We start from the raw sequence: 14,742 nt of genomic DNA, 5'->3' as shown, positions 1-14,742 counted from the left end.
CTAGTGCTGCAAAGGTTTATTAGTTTTCTTCAGACTGTCATGAATAATTAAAAATGTACATCTACACAGAGAGGTCATTTTAAGGAGAGTGGAGCAGAGCACAAACCACACCCAGACATGCATAGTGACCTGTGCAGCACCTTGCTACTGTCTGCACATACCATATCAAAAGTCAAACTGGAAAATACTTTGGTAAATACAAATGGAATGTTACTCAAGAAATATGATTGTCGGCAGAAACAAGCAGTAAGGTCTTTGGCAACAGTATACAAGATTCTTGAATAATGCTTGATTGTGTAGAAGCATTACAAAAAGAGTCTGCACATATAAAAGTTTGGCACCATATGAAATTTCCAGTCCATCTCTCTGTCTTTTTCTCTTTGGTATTACATGTTGCTAGATGTGACAAAGACATGAATCCTGGCGAGGAACGAGGTGAACATCCCCTGCCTCAGCAGCTTCATCTCCACATCTATCAGAAAGTCTTTGGGCTCGCGGACCTGTCTCTGGAGGTAGACAGCGCCTGTGAAACTGTTAAGCTTCCTGGTGCTAAAGTAGCCCTCCTTGTTGCCCTTGATGATACTGATGGCGATGTGATCGCCAGAATAGGCTGGGGATGGTCCAATTCGGAAGATCTGGGCAGGAATAATGATGTTGGTCTGGAAGCTGAGCTGGTAGTGTGTGATGCGGGCGGGGGAGTTTTGACAGTCTAAGGAGTTACTGGGACAACTGGTCCGCTCACAGCGTCTGAAGAGAACAAGAAGTAGAGAGAGAGTCATAGGAGAAGAGGATGGATGTGCAAGAAAGATTTGGTAAATCATTTTATGATTAGGGATAGCGAGTACACCATTAACTTATCCGTATCTGTGCTCTGTTCAGAAGTGTGTTGAACTAACAGATGGTGTTAGATTAAGCCTGAAATTGATATAGGTGTATACGTTTTTATAAACTAGAATGAATAAACTTCAGTCAGCCGACCATCTTCTCTATTGACATGTTATGTCTTATTTTAACTGAATGAGTAACTATACCGTCTAATAAAACAACACTGAAATGGATGTCTGGTTTTGGTTGTCATGTTATCCATGTTTTGTGAAACATATGTTCTAAATAAAGTTTGATTAAAAAAAGAACTTGATTAAAAAAAGAATCGGTGGAAAAAAGAAAACCCCATTCAAACCAAAACCTGAGCTGCACTGACCACAGCCAACAGTTGAAGGCTAGTACTAGTAGTATTAAGATTAAGATGAAGGATGAACCAATGGGGGTGGGGGGGTGGGGGGGGGGGGTGTCTGAATGTGTCTATGCAATAACTAACTATCTTCATATTGAGAGCTGTGAGATTCAGCAGTCAGGTTTGCTGTTCTCTGTATCTAACTACTGGTAATGCATTCAACATGAAGAGCTTAGTGGTTTATCTGCATAATGTGAACATGATGTAAGAACAGTCACTGAGTCAGCTCTTAAACAGTTGCTACAGTATGGGAAAACCAGTGTTGGTTAAGCTAACTGTAGCTAGTAAAGCTATTCTATATTGAAAGTTGCAATATACACCATAAACTACAAAAAGAAAAGTATCTTCAAACACTGAAGCTATTTTAATTTAAGAAACTTCAACTGTAAAGTAATACATTGAACACATGCACTCATTATTTTGATTTGTCATTTTACGATGAAATCATCTGGTTGTCATTGTCCATCCGGCAGGTGTAGTTCTGTCAGCTGCCTAATGAATGGCAAGGAATTCCTTTAAACGTTGATGAACTTGAGTTTCAGTTTCACTTCTCTCCTTGTGTCGGTATACAACCCCCTGGCTAGTGTTTGCTGCATGTACATCTTCACATTTAGAGTAGTTAGCTCTCATCACTGTGACGATTTCATGAAAATAGAAATGAGCACAGAACCACACAGCGATGCAGTGCCAGTGGAGAAAGCGGTCGTCCTCCAGTGATCACTTGCAGGGCTTTCCCAGTCTGTATTCTGATGCTCCGTGACTGCTTTGCCATCACTCATGAGAATTTACAGGCCGGAGTAAAACCTAATGTAGTGCATCGTGAAATTTGCACAGCTCATGCCAAAACAAGTGAGTCTTGGAATTGTCTCCAATGAATCACAGGGTGGCACTAAAGACCGGGGGACATTTTAATCTTGTCCGTGCTTCTGTAGCTGCCAAGTCCACTCAAGAATGAAAGATGTCTCTCCATACTGTGCAAGGCCACATCACACTGAGGTTAATAAGGTGTCTCTTGGTGACATTGATAAGACGTCTCCTGTGGGATGAGTGGAGGGTGTAGGCTGTTTTCTGTCCACGCAGAGCACAGAGTGGGGAGAGCCACAGAGACGGCGCCGGGAAGCACCGAGCTGATCAAAGACATCAGACTTCATCGTACCACTCGATGAGAGTCATGTTCAGTTACCAGCCAGCCTTTATAGAGGCCACAGGTTCACAGCTAACAAGGCCCTTCTGTACGACACACTGCACTGCAAGGGCATGAATGTACAGTACTTCTCATTAGAGCACAGGCAGAGAGAAACTAAGGGGAAACCTATTGAACGATCTCACAGATACAGGTCAGTGCTTAAAGGGCCAGTATATCAGGTTATAAATGCTCAGGATACTGCAAAAGTAACCAAAACACAGTAAACAGAGACTTTACTGGTCCTGCTTGACAATAAAACTTGGAAAATTAAGGCTTAACATGGTCATCAAACAACAAAAGACAGAATTGCAACAAAACATTTAAAAAAAGAAAAACATGACTCACGTGTCCGACACTTTCTTGTAGTTGTGAGGGCAGTCAAAGGAGATACATCTGAAACCTCCCTGGAGGTTATAGCAGTTCTGTCCATATGAACAGTTGTGGGTGGCAGTTTTACATTCATCAATATCTGAAAAACATAATAAATTAAAGAGATAAACCCTTTGACTGCTAAGAGTTAGATCAGATGATGCACTCTAATGTCTTTAACTTAGTTTAGTTTAGATTAGTATAAAGATTATTTCTTGCTCTTTTCTATTTTGGCATCCTGGTTTAGGCTGGTATAGCAAGGAAATTCAACTAGTAGTTAGTTTAGATGAGTACATTTCTCATGTCATGTGGCGGGTGCATGTTTGATCTTTTGATACTGCATAAAAAAAAAGGATTATACCATTTTCAGGAGAGGGGGTTTTCATTATGAAACAGGCTACATTTTAGTAAAGCAACAATAAATACAATGTTTGTCTTGTTTTAATAAGCAATGGTAAGTATTTTGGTCCAAAATAAAATGTAGTTATCATTGCTTATATTAGGATGAACATAATTATTGCTGGCCTCCATGGGCCTGGTGGCTGGGCCCAACGAAAGCTGTCAGTCATGACATCTCACCCTCTGTTTCATAGCATCAAATAACTAATAATTAAAAACAAAATTATCAGAGAAATGAACTCTTTGGGGGGAAAAAAATAGTTGATGTGTACAAGTTTTTACTTTGGCCCATGTCCCATCTGCTTACAAGGGCGGGGTTTATTAACTGTTCTGCAGCCAGCGACCAGGGGGCAATCAAAATGTTTTGGCTTCACTTTTGGGGAGCTGTCATGCCATCCATTTTTATAAACAGCAAAGACCAATTCCAGTCCATTAAGTCACTGCACCCAACCAAGATATCATTGCAGTACAACATGCGAGAGTTGTTTTTACATCTTTTCTTGTGTAGAATTTAATAAACAAATGAAAAACATCCATTCGTTGATTTTTTTAAACATTGGATAGAGCCAGGCTAGATAACTATTTAGAGGTGATTGACTGGAGGATGTTCCTCTTTTCTAAAAAAAAGTGTTGTGCATAACAGTCTCGTATTTTGACAAGTCCAGCAGTGAGGTTGCTGTACTTGGTACCACTCCTCTAATATCAGTGCAGATTGGTAGCATAGGAGCAGGGGTTGCTAATGTTAACCTATAAACCATCGCGAGCGGCCAGGTCATGAAGCAGCGCTCATTTTTCATTTGATGACTTGATTGATAGCGTGTAGTTGTGAACGAATTGCAAGCATCCATGCTTTTCTAACTCTAAATGGCAAATGGTATTGTGATAACAGCAGGAATGCCACAGTAACGCAAGAGAAATCACCGCAGCTATAGACACTGTAGGATTATAACCAGAGGCAAATTTGGATTGGACTGGAAAACCTTTGATAATATTTTAACAAGATTTAAAGGTATAGTCATTCATGCTAATCCAGTACACTTTTTCTCAAATTCGGTGTATATCTCCTTATGGTCCGCTAGCTGTCCGCTCTGTGTGCTTGCTGAAAAAAAAAACCCGGTCTTCATACTCACCCCTGTCTCTGTAAATGGAAAACAAAACAAAGTTGCTCGGAGTGGGCCACTCTAGTCATTCCAGCCATTCAGCAACAGTTCATGCTTGTGCACAAGAAAGTGGGGAGCTGTGGGAGTGTTGTAAAGTGAGCAATCAGACTGGCCTTGCGGTAATTCTGCCGTGTGTAAAGAAGAGCGAAAAAATTGAAACAGAAGGACTATGATAAGGCAAGGGCGAAGACCCGTGTCGGCAGGCATTTCAAAGGTGAGTGGACCTCTGAGAGTTGAAAGGGCTGAAGACGGATGGAGAGGTTGCTGTGTTTCTGCTTGACTGGTGTGTAATTTTAGTGTTGCTATGTTTCACAGAACTGTCCATGAATGGGGGGGGGGCAGAGTTTCTGAATGAGCACTGGTGGGATGGGTGTGTTTGCTTGGCTGCAAATTCAAATATCAACAGTCTTTCCCCAGAATCAATGACTATACCTTTCAGTTAAATGAAAGTTTGATATATGAGAAGAACACAGGGGAGGAGTGAAGGGAATGGGATACAGCACTGGGAATGGTTTGATTTATGTTCCTAAATCTAAATACCACCTGTTCGTGCTGTGCGCTGCACTTTGCACCCAGGTTATCTGCCGTTTGACTAGCAAAATGGACAAGCCCTAAACGCTCTAGCATGCTTTAGACCGAGCGCCATATACCGTCTAAATAGGGCTCAGGGCTCTATCTCACGCTCTGCGCAAAGTGGATCAAGGTGCAGGTAGTGTCGTTGCTAGTTTCAGACTGACGCAGTTGTCATTTTCATGCCCAGCGCCCATGTTTAATCAACAAAACTAAAACCTGGAGAGGAAACTGTCCAGAGAAAAAATAATTAAACTTTAAGCTTCTAAAATAAATATGGTTAGACAGGATCTCAGGATTTTTCAGGACAGCTGCTCACTCCAAACTATTTTACTGTACGAATTCGGACCGTGTGTCTGACCTTTCAATGCGTAGAAGAACGCAGAACATAAATTAACATGAAATACTAACTGATCCTGTTGGTGAATCAGGAGTTTTAAATAATCAGGGACGTTTATCAGCTGTTCCTCGTGCACAAATGCACATGTTAATGCACAGATACACATATGGTGTCTGCTGCTGGAGGATCGCTGCAGGTAATTTCATTAATATTTTCCTCATTAAGGATATATTTTACCCTCTCATCCCACCGTTATTGATCAGGATGTTACTTTTTGCGACCCGTCCCGTCTGACCCACAGACGCACAGAGGGATGCAGCAGCACTTCTCCTCCTCAGTTAAATATCAGTGTATTTTTTTCATTTGCAGTCAAACAGAGTTGTTGATGGGACAGATGATTGTGAAACGGAAGCACTCGTCTTTGCGCAGACGAGTGCTTCCGTTTAATATGTGCCAGGCCATGGCACGCTGACTGCGTCATCAGTCCCAACTTCTCCTCCTTCCCCTGCAGCCTTGTCAGGTATAACAAACTTTCCAAGGGTTGAATAATTTGATTGAAGGTTTACAAGTGTAGGGTAGGATAGGGAAACACTAAATCCAACTTAGATTTCCACCTCCATGACACCTCGGCAAACTCAGACTGTATCAAACTTTCTAGAGTTTCTGGAGTTATATACGATTGTGACTAAATTTCAACCAGAAATTGAGATTAACTTCATATTTCTCGTGTTTGTGTTTTTCTTGTGTTTTATCCTCCACACAGCTGTGAATTTTATGTGACAACCCTCAAAATGCAGATTTTAGAAACTTGTGGTTCTGTTTCTCTCATTAGCTCTCTTTATTCTTTTAAGATGGCTTTAATCTGATGCTTCACTATTTTTTACACACAGAAGAGACATGAAATGCGCTGAAAATTGTCAGAGTCACTCTGGCAGGCACAAAGTGGAGCCACTTCCTGCATTTTTAAAATGTTCCTTTTCAGTTTTATTTTTATTCCCTTTCATAAAGTTTCTACTAAAAGAAGCAGAGTCACTGGTATCAGGGATGAATGCAGCAACTAATTTAACTGCAGTTAAAGTTAGTTTATGCTTAATTTTTAATCTGGTTAAGACCAGTTAAAGTTGTTTTTTAAAGCAAGACATATAATGTATATCTCTTTTGTCTACCTGCAGTTTCCAATTTGTGGAAAAATACATTAAAAGATGGGAATCAAATCTGCTTAAAAGACAGTTTTTCACCAACATTTTAAATGCAGAAAACACAATTTCAAAATGTAACACATAAAGTAATGAGACATTGCTCCAGAGATGACATACTACAACATAATGTATGTTCATTAAAGGCTCACCTCTGCAGGTACGTCCATTGGCAGACATAACATATCCATGAGGAGGACAGGAACACTGGTAGCTGCCGGCAACATTAAGGCACTTGAAGGTACAAAGGTTCCCGATGCTCTGGGAGCATTCATCAATGTCTGTTCAAAAAGACACACACATTTCATCGGTCAGATTAGAGCCCAGTGTAGGGGTCAAAGGCTGGTTTAAATAAAGCACTGAAAACTATACCTCAGTAATAAACACGTAGTTAGATTAACAACTCTCTGACGAGCTCAACATTTTTATCTTTGTAAAGGATAGGAAAGAGTTGATGGCTGAGTTGAATTGGCTTGCTAGATTTCACAGGTGAACTTGAACAATGAATGTACCTCTGACATATTATTGCCTTATAAGTTCTTGTTACTAACGTGTTGGCAATCAATTACATATATATAAACATAACAACATAAGCAAGATACTGTGCTGTACATACAGAATACTATTCATTTGAAGTAGCTTGTGTGTCTAACTGGTTAAAGTCCAGTCCAATATTTGCTCTCCTTTGGGATCTGTTTTGGTCTCCACCAACCTAGTGATCTTGATAGAAAATACCTTCACAGGTGTGTCCGTCCTCTTTCAGGAAGTAACCTTGGCGACAGTAGCACTGATATGAGCCGTAGATGTCAGCACACTCTTGGCTACAGGGGTTTTTGTCACATTCATTTATATCTAAACACAGAAAAGAAAAGATATGGTTAGAATACTTCTTGTTTTTCATATTCTCAAAGAAGAATACTGGCCAAACTTAGCATTCTCTATGAAAATATGAAAATTAGGAAATGTGTTAGGAAATGCATTAGCTGATTACTCAAAACTCTCTGACATGGCACCCGGCCTCAAACCCACTGGTTACTACAGAGGATGTAAGTCTTTAAAATTAAAGTAGTAAACCCTAAAGTTAGTCTCATTATTTTTTTACTCAAACAGGAGGAATTGGTACTTTTGTTGGGGACTATTTACTAATAGAGGATTAATACACACTTGGCAGTGGTGAGTGTTTGGGGTAGCTGGAGGGTACATGTGATTTAGGAAACTGTTTCAAATGTGGAATTACAGATGAATTAATCCTCATTTTTTTAGCAAAACTCTGAAGTTTTGGTGTGATATAGGTTTGATTTAGAACATGGGGTTATCAGAGGTAGGGGGTAAAATTTCAATTTCAAATGAACCTTTATTAATCAAGTCCTATTGAGATCGAGATTTCATTTACAAAAGAGACCTGAGGACACACGTGTATTAAAACAATAGGGCGGTAGTTACTTAGATCACTTTTTTCTCCACCCTTGTGCAAATGTAGGACTTGAGGTGATTTTCATACTTAAGGAATTTTGCCAGTTAAAATTAAATTAAAAGTGTGCGTTGCTCTGAGCAAGTTTAAGAAAGACATGCTCCAAATTGTCCTCACCAGCTGCTTGCTCTGAATCGATAGTAAGAACAGCATCAGTAACAGCACTGTTATAGTGACTTGGCTACTGACAGAGTTATTGTTCGTAAGAGGCAGCCATCCAGCATTGCTTCTGCGTGAATCTGAATTTGAATCCATCAATTTGTATATTCCAGGATATGCCCCAGGCTACAGTGAGGTGCCCACTGTGTTGGATTATTATTTTCTTTATCAGTTCTGTTAAAGAAACTGATACTCAAACACTGGAAATCCACATACCCTCCTACACTACTACACTGGAAAATAAGAAAGGTGTTATTATTTGGACATTAAAAACACAACAGCTATCAGAAAGAACAAATGAACTCAATCTGAAATCATATAGAGAGAGTATTATGGGACTTTCAGACAGAACATGAAAACGGCGCCCCTGTACTCTGAACCCATTACTGCTCTGCCATGGTGGAGCAAAATATTGCACACTGAACTTTGAGCCGCATTGCTGAAGGTGCAGTGATGCTTTCTAATGCTGCTTACTATAAAACTGCTCTCCAAGAAGGACAAGCTTCAAGTGTCTGGAATTCATTTATCTGAAAAGCGCTAATCAAAATCTAATCATGTTGCCCACACACACTTTTATATATAAAAAGTGATAAATGCAAAGCTTCACCTTTAGATCATCAACACAAACCTTTACAACTTGATTCAGTCCCCTGAATAATGACTGTGACAAGCTGAACATAATGTGAATCAGGCTCTTGGTCAGCTTCGCTCTTTAAAGAACCGCCATGTCCTTAATAGACTGCAGACTGGCGGCACCTGACCCTGGAAACCATTATGTATGTATGTTGGATGCCTCTGCATCCAAGAGATGGAGACTAAATTAAATTCCAAAAGAAAACAGGTTTCGATGATGACAAAGACTTACAAAAGTCTCATGAACACCTTTCTATCAATGTATAATTTCCAGGGACTGTGCAAGGCTGCATTTAGCTTCTGATGCCAGCGCTCTCCCCATAGGCTCCCCTCTAACAGTCTGGCTTACCTTCACAGTTCTTGCCATCAAATGCTAGGGAGAAGCCGGCTGTGCATGAGCAGCGGTAGGAGCCTGGGGTGTTTTCACAGGTCTGGGCACACAGCCTGCCAGGATAGCGCCAGCACTCATTTACATCTGTCAGTGCGAGAGAAGTAGACATGAGACAACACACAGATACCTCTAGAGACTCATCCAGACACACACCCAATGATATGTAGTGTGATTCTTTCACGTTTAATACTTTGCTCCATGGTGTGAGCAGAACCATCTACAGCTCAATGTGACAAAGACCAAGGAACTGGTTGTGGACCTGAGGAGGACCAAGGTGCCGTTGACCCCTTTTTCCATCCAGGGGGTCAGTGTGGACATTGTGGAGGATTATAAGTATGTGGGAGTCCACATTGTTAATAAACTGGACTGGATAAAGAACACTAACACCCTCTACAGGAAGGGACAGAGTCGTCTCTATTTTCTGAGATGGCTGAGGTCATTCAACATCTGCTGGACTACGCTCAGGATGTTTTATGAGTCTGTGGTGGCCAGTGCTATACTCTATGCTGTTGTGTGCTGGGGCAGCAGGCTGAGGGTAGCGGACGCCAAAAGACTGAACAGACTGATCCGCAGGGCCAGTGACGTTGTGGGAGTGGAGCTGGACTCTCTGACGGTGGTGTCAGAGAGGAGGATGCTGTCCAAGTTACATGTCATCTTGGACAATGGCTCCCATCCACTCCATGACATGGTGGTCAGCCACAGGAGTACATTCAGTACTAGACTGATCCACCAAGATGCACCACAGAGTGCCACAGGAAATCATTCCTGCCTGTGGCCATCAAACTGTTCAACTCCTCGCTCTGACTGTCAGACACTCAGAGTCAATAGGAGGACTCTGGACACTTTGTTTCTCTCTAATGTGCAATAATTAAGACAAACAATGTGCAATAACCCATATATTTTCAACTGCAGCGTTATTTATACACTGTATAGATGGATATCTTCTAGTAGAATGTACATTTCTTGTATTTTTGTTGTTCTTGCTTATATATAGTTTTTATTATTATTATTATCATTATTGTTGTTGTTGTTCTGCATATTTCTGGACTTTGAATGGGAGCAGCTGTAATGCAAGCAATTTCCCCTCGGGGATCAATAAAGTATTTCTGATTCTGCTCGTGTATCCTGCGTCTGCTTGGAGCATCGGTTGTGCATGTCCTCAGAAATTAATGCCAAGCATCCGCAAGATGCAAGATGCACATGAACGGTGGGAGCAGTGTAGGGCCAGTATGTGGGATGTGACAGGGTCAAGGGTCAGTAAGCGCATCAGCAGCAGGGACAACAATGGGACAAAAAGCTACCGCGTTCCATCTAGTAGTATCCTCCAGTAATGCATGTAGTATATAGTATGTGAACAACTACATTCATGACACAACCTGTTGTCTACACAAACTGCTTATCTTCAGGCTAAGGTGTTGTGGGAAGAACAGCCGCTAGCCTTTGTGACTGGCCTCAGCAATATGATGTAGGGTGGCGTTTCTCCAAAGCTGATTCTGTTTCAACTTTTTCACAGCAGGCAGCTGCGTTTATTCAGGCACCCTAAACAGACTACTCTCACTGAAATTAATGGGAGGACTGGTGGTTTGCACCACAACGTCTGATTCTGTCTGAATGGGGCCTTAGTATTTTCTTTCTTGGCCCACACATAACCTATTCCTACCTTAGTTTCAACTGTCCAATTATTGCTGTAAGAAATGTTAACAGATGATGTGAGAAAGACACTCCAAACATTATTGCATACTGATTTAGAGAAACAGTTTCACACAAGACATGTGACTCAAGTCATTTGGTTCCCCTCCCACACACCCCCACAGATACTGAAGTCTTACCTGCAGTATGATGTCTTTATAAAGAGAAAATAAAAGCAATTAGTACCTGCCTAATGATGATAAGACTGAAAAATGTAACTCTAACTCAATTTAACCTGTTCAAAATGTATGCCAGTGAATTTAATTTGTATGACAATGATTGATATTCAATTGAATAAATGTTATCTAGCAAAAAGCAAATAACTTAAATATTTGTTTTTTTGTTTGAATTTATTCTCAATCAAAAACAATTCCCTCCTGATCACTTTAAAAGGTGAAATAAAGCCAGACTACAACATCAAAACTTGCAGTCATTAGTTTCATCACTAACATCCAATCGGTGCCTACAGCGATGTAAAGAATAGATTATGTCTAAACAGTTTAGTGTGTCTTCTGATATTTCAGTGTTCATCCTCTTCAACATGCACAGTTTTTTAAGCTGCCATGTGAAGAACTTCTATTTGATTAAACTAATCAACTAATTTGCAATAATTATCAGCAAAAGGCTGACAGGGAGTGTCCCCTCCTGTCCTTTTTATTCAAATCTGACATCACATTAGCACACTGAGCCAGTGAGATTTGTTTCAGCCTCCAGAGCAGCTCTGGTTTCAGAAACTGTTTGGACAACTAAACCTCCAATCTGCTCGTCATCATCTCACAGACCTGACACAGGGATACGTACCGGTGCAGGCTTTGCGGAGGGCGTCATACTGGTAGCCCGTCTGACAGTCACAGCGGTAGCTGCCAGGGAGGTTGTGACAGATCTGGCCTGCTCCGCAGCGGTGCGTCCCCATCTGACACTCATCAATGTCTAGACAGGCAGAGAGAAAGATAAAGCAGCTCAGCATTGACCCACTCTGCATCTGACTGCCTCCAGTTTAAACACAGCAATTCCTACTCACACTGCCAGACACACCACAAACACAAACACAGTCTTCAAATCTGGAAGACTACTGTGAACTAAACAAATTGTGCTACATTTAAACGGCCTCTGAAATGATTTGTCAGTTCATTTATTAGAAGGAAATTAAAAGGCAATGGTTGGTCTGGACCAAAGTAGCTCAACGCAATGCTGCTAGTGTAGCATCCATAAAGTCCATTTTGTCACTGCTCTGGAGCTTTTGATATTTTTCATCACATGACTTTCATCAGCAGATGGAGTTGAACCACCTGTCATGAATTCGATTTTTCTCAGAACTTTAAGGGCTTTAATCTGCTGATGACGATCATGTGATTAAGACCAAAAGCTCCAGAACAGCTACACAAACTTTGTTGTTGTCTGTTTCTTAAGCCAACAGGAGTTCGCTAACAATGCTAACACTGGCTCTTTCCTTTGATGTGAGGAAGTAAAAATGTCATGAAATAAATATATTGTAACGCTTATAATAATCATCATTAATAAATGGTAATGTTGCCGTTAAATAGTTATTTCACTGATTTATAAACTATTTAGTAAGCAACTGTAAAGGTTTATGAGCATCACTTTATAATAGCTATCCAAATAATTTTTATAGAGGAACTAAACAGTATTCATTAACCATTTACAAAGTATTATCAACATGGGGACGATGAACAGTAGCTTAATGAATGGTTTATAAAGCTGTTGTGAAAAGTTTGTAAAGGTTTGTTGACAGTGAAATAACTATTAATTAAAGTTTAATTAGAGCTGCTGTAAGTGATATATTTTATTAAAATGAGTGTTAGATAGCTCTATATTCCAACAGTAATCACTGCTATAGAGTGTTTGGTCAGTTACCCATGTCTGTCCTCCCCCTGCTCATACAGTAACTGAGAAAAGATGTTTCTGGTATCCCCTGTCTACTTTATCCAATTGGGACTGAGAACTCCTTAAAGAGGCAGTCCTGTCTGCTCAGGAAAGAGGCAGAGAACAGGATCCTCCTGTTCTGGTATTTAGATCAGCGTGGTGGAACAGGGAAAGCTGCTAATTCCAGCACTCCTGGTGACAGCTTATACTACCAAATAGGCCAAGAGATGCAAGACGCTTGAAAGAAAGAGGCAAAGAGAGCTGCCTCGCAAAAAAGAAAGGAGTCGAGTAGAGCGCAGGGAGGGGACTCCTAACTGCAAAATAGACGGGAAGTGAGCAGCAGAAAGTGACAGTGCTATAGACTGACAAAAAGCTGGTCTGAAGTCAAAGCCGCAGTCTGTTTCCTGATATTTAAAGGACACATTAGATGCACCTACACAGGCGGGTTCACACCGTTCATACGCTCTGATTTTATGCTTAGAGAGGCTGTTTTCAGTCATTTTAAACATTTCACTGCAACACAGTAATGTCACTATAACAAATATTGTGGCACATTTAATCATCAAAACTAACTGTAGCTGTAGTTATAAACTCTCCAGAGGAAACGAGTCAGGAGTTTTAAATAATCAATGAAGTTTATCAGCTGTTCCTTGTGCACATGTTAATGTAGAGATACACATATGGTTTCTGCTGCTGGAGGATCACTGCAGGTGATGTCGTTCATATTTTCCTCACTAAAGACATATTTCACCCTCTCATCCCACCGTTATTGATCAGGATGATACTTTTTATGACCCGTCCCGCTTGATCCATGGACTGAGAATTGCGCACACACAGAGGGACGCAGCAGCGCTCCTCCTCCTCTGCAGTTAAATATCAGTGTATTTTTCCATATGCAGTCAAACAGAGTTGCTGATGGGACAGATGATTGTGAAATGGCAGAGCAGAGGGTCCAGCAGCCGAGGACCACACCCCTTTCCCTCAGCGAAGACGAGTGCTATTGTTTAATATGTCTCAGGCCCTGGCGTACCTGGCTCTTAAAGGGAATGGGAGACCATACTCTTATTGGTTTGATTTATGTTCCGCCCAAAACACACCCATGACTAATTCAGAGTCCAAATACCACCTCTTTGCGCTATGCACCGCACTTTGCGCCCAGATTTTCTGCCGTTTAATGAGCAAAATGGACTTGGACACGCCTTAAAAGCACTAGCACTTTGCGCTTTAGACCATGTGCTATAGACCGTCTAAATAGGGCCCACAGTGTGTAAAGGGGTGCTGCAGCAATGCACCATAGAAAAAATAATGTGTTCTTTGAAAATGAAAGTATGTAAACCTATTCTACTAGGACCCCTAAATAAAAGTATGAACCTGAAAATTAGCATAATATGACCTCTTAAGAGTTGTACGATGAATTGGAAACAGAAACATTGTCTAAAAAAGTTTTCAGTGTTAATGTTTACATTTAAAATAACTTTGTATTCATTTATTTTTTTGTACTGTCTTGTGTCTTCATTCCTGTGATTGGCTGTTTGCTCATTCAGACCAAAGCGACAACCGATTACAAAACTGTCTCCCTCCTGTTGGCCTTTGCCCCAATAATAAGTCATTTTATAATGTTCATTTATCTATTTTATTTCAGTATGATTTGGTCTCGATATAACTGACCTTAACTAGCTGACACTGAGGCTGACTGTTCCCTATTATGGCATTTTGTAACGTTGCATTTGAGCACTGCTGTCTTAGTCAAAACAAAGTGTATGTTTTTTATGGATTTCAGCCTCCTCTGCCCATGCTGTTGTTAAAGAGGCAGATCTCACCGACACACTTTGATCCATCAGGGCTGGCGTGGTAGCCGTGGCTACACATGACGACTTTCTTCTGGCAAGTGTAGGACCCCACTGTGTTGATACAGTTGAAACCTGAGCTGCACGGCTCATTCAGGCTGCTGCATTCATTTATGTCTGCAGAAGCACACAAACGCACACCCACACACACACACACACACACACACACACACACACACACACACACACACACACACACACACACACACACACA

General features: G+C 40.9%; 1 protein-coding gene across 1 annotated transcript in view; it reads right to left on the bottom strand.

Annotated features, from left to right (window-relative positions):
- Positions 1–386: 386 nt before the first annotated feature.
- Positions 387–14,742, bottom strand: part of fbln2 (fibulin 2) — a 31,308-nt gene continuing 16,952 nt past the window's right edge. The window contains exons 5-11 of the mRNA XM_073468066.1: positions 14,502–14,645; positions 11,599–11,727; positions 9,067–9,192; positions 7,190–7,306; positions 6,607–6,735; positions 2,766–2,889; positions 387–747 (exon numbers count right to left, since the gene is read on the bottom strand). Coding sequence (XP_073324167.1) covers positions 387–747; positions 2,766–2,889; positions 6,607–6,735; positions 7,190–7,306; positions 9,067–9,192; positions 11,599–11,727; positions 14,502–14,645 — 1,130 coding nt within the window. The remainder of the gene's footprint in view (positions 748–2,765; positions 2,890–6,606; positions 6,736–7,189; positions 7,307–9,066; positions 9,193–11,598; positions 11,728–14,501; positions 14,646–14,742) is intronic.

Source organism: Pagrus major, chromosome 6, assembly GCF_040436345.1.
Source record: "Pagrus major chromosome 6, Pma_NU_1.0".
In the NCBI taxonomy this organism is placed as follows: Eukaryota; Metazoa; Chordata; class Actinopteri; order Spariformes; family Sparidae; genus Pagrus; species Pagrus major.
This window is presented reverse-complemented; position numbering and strand designations above follow the sequence as displayed.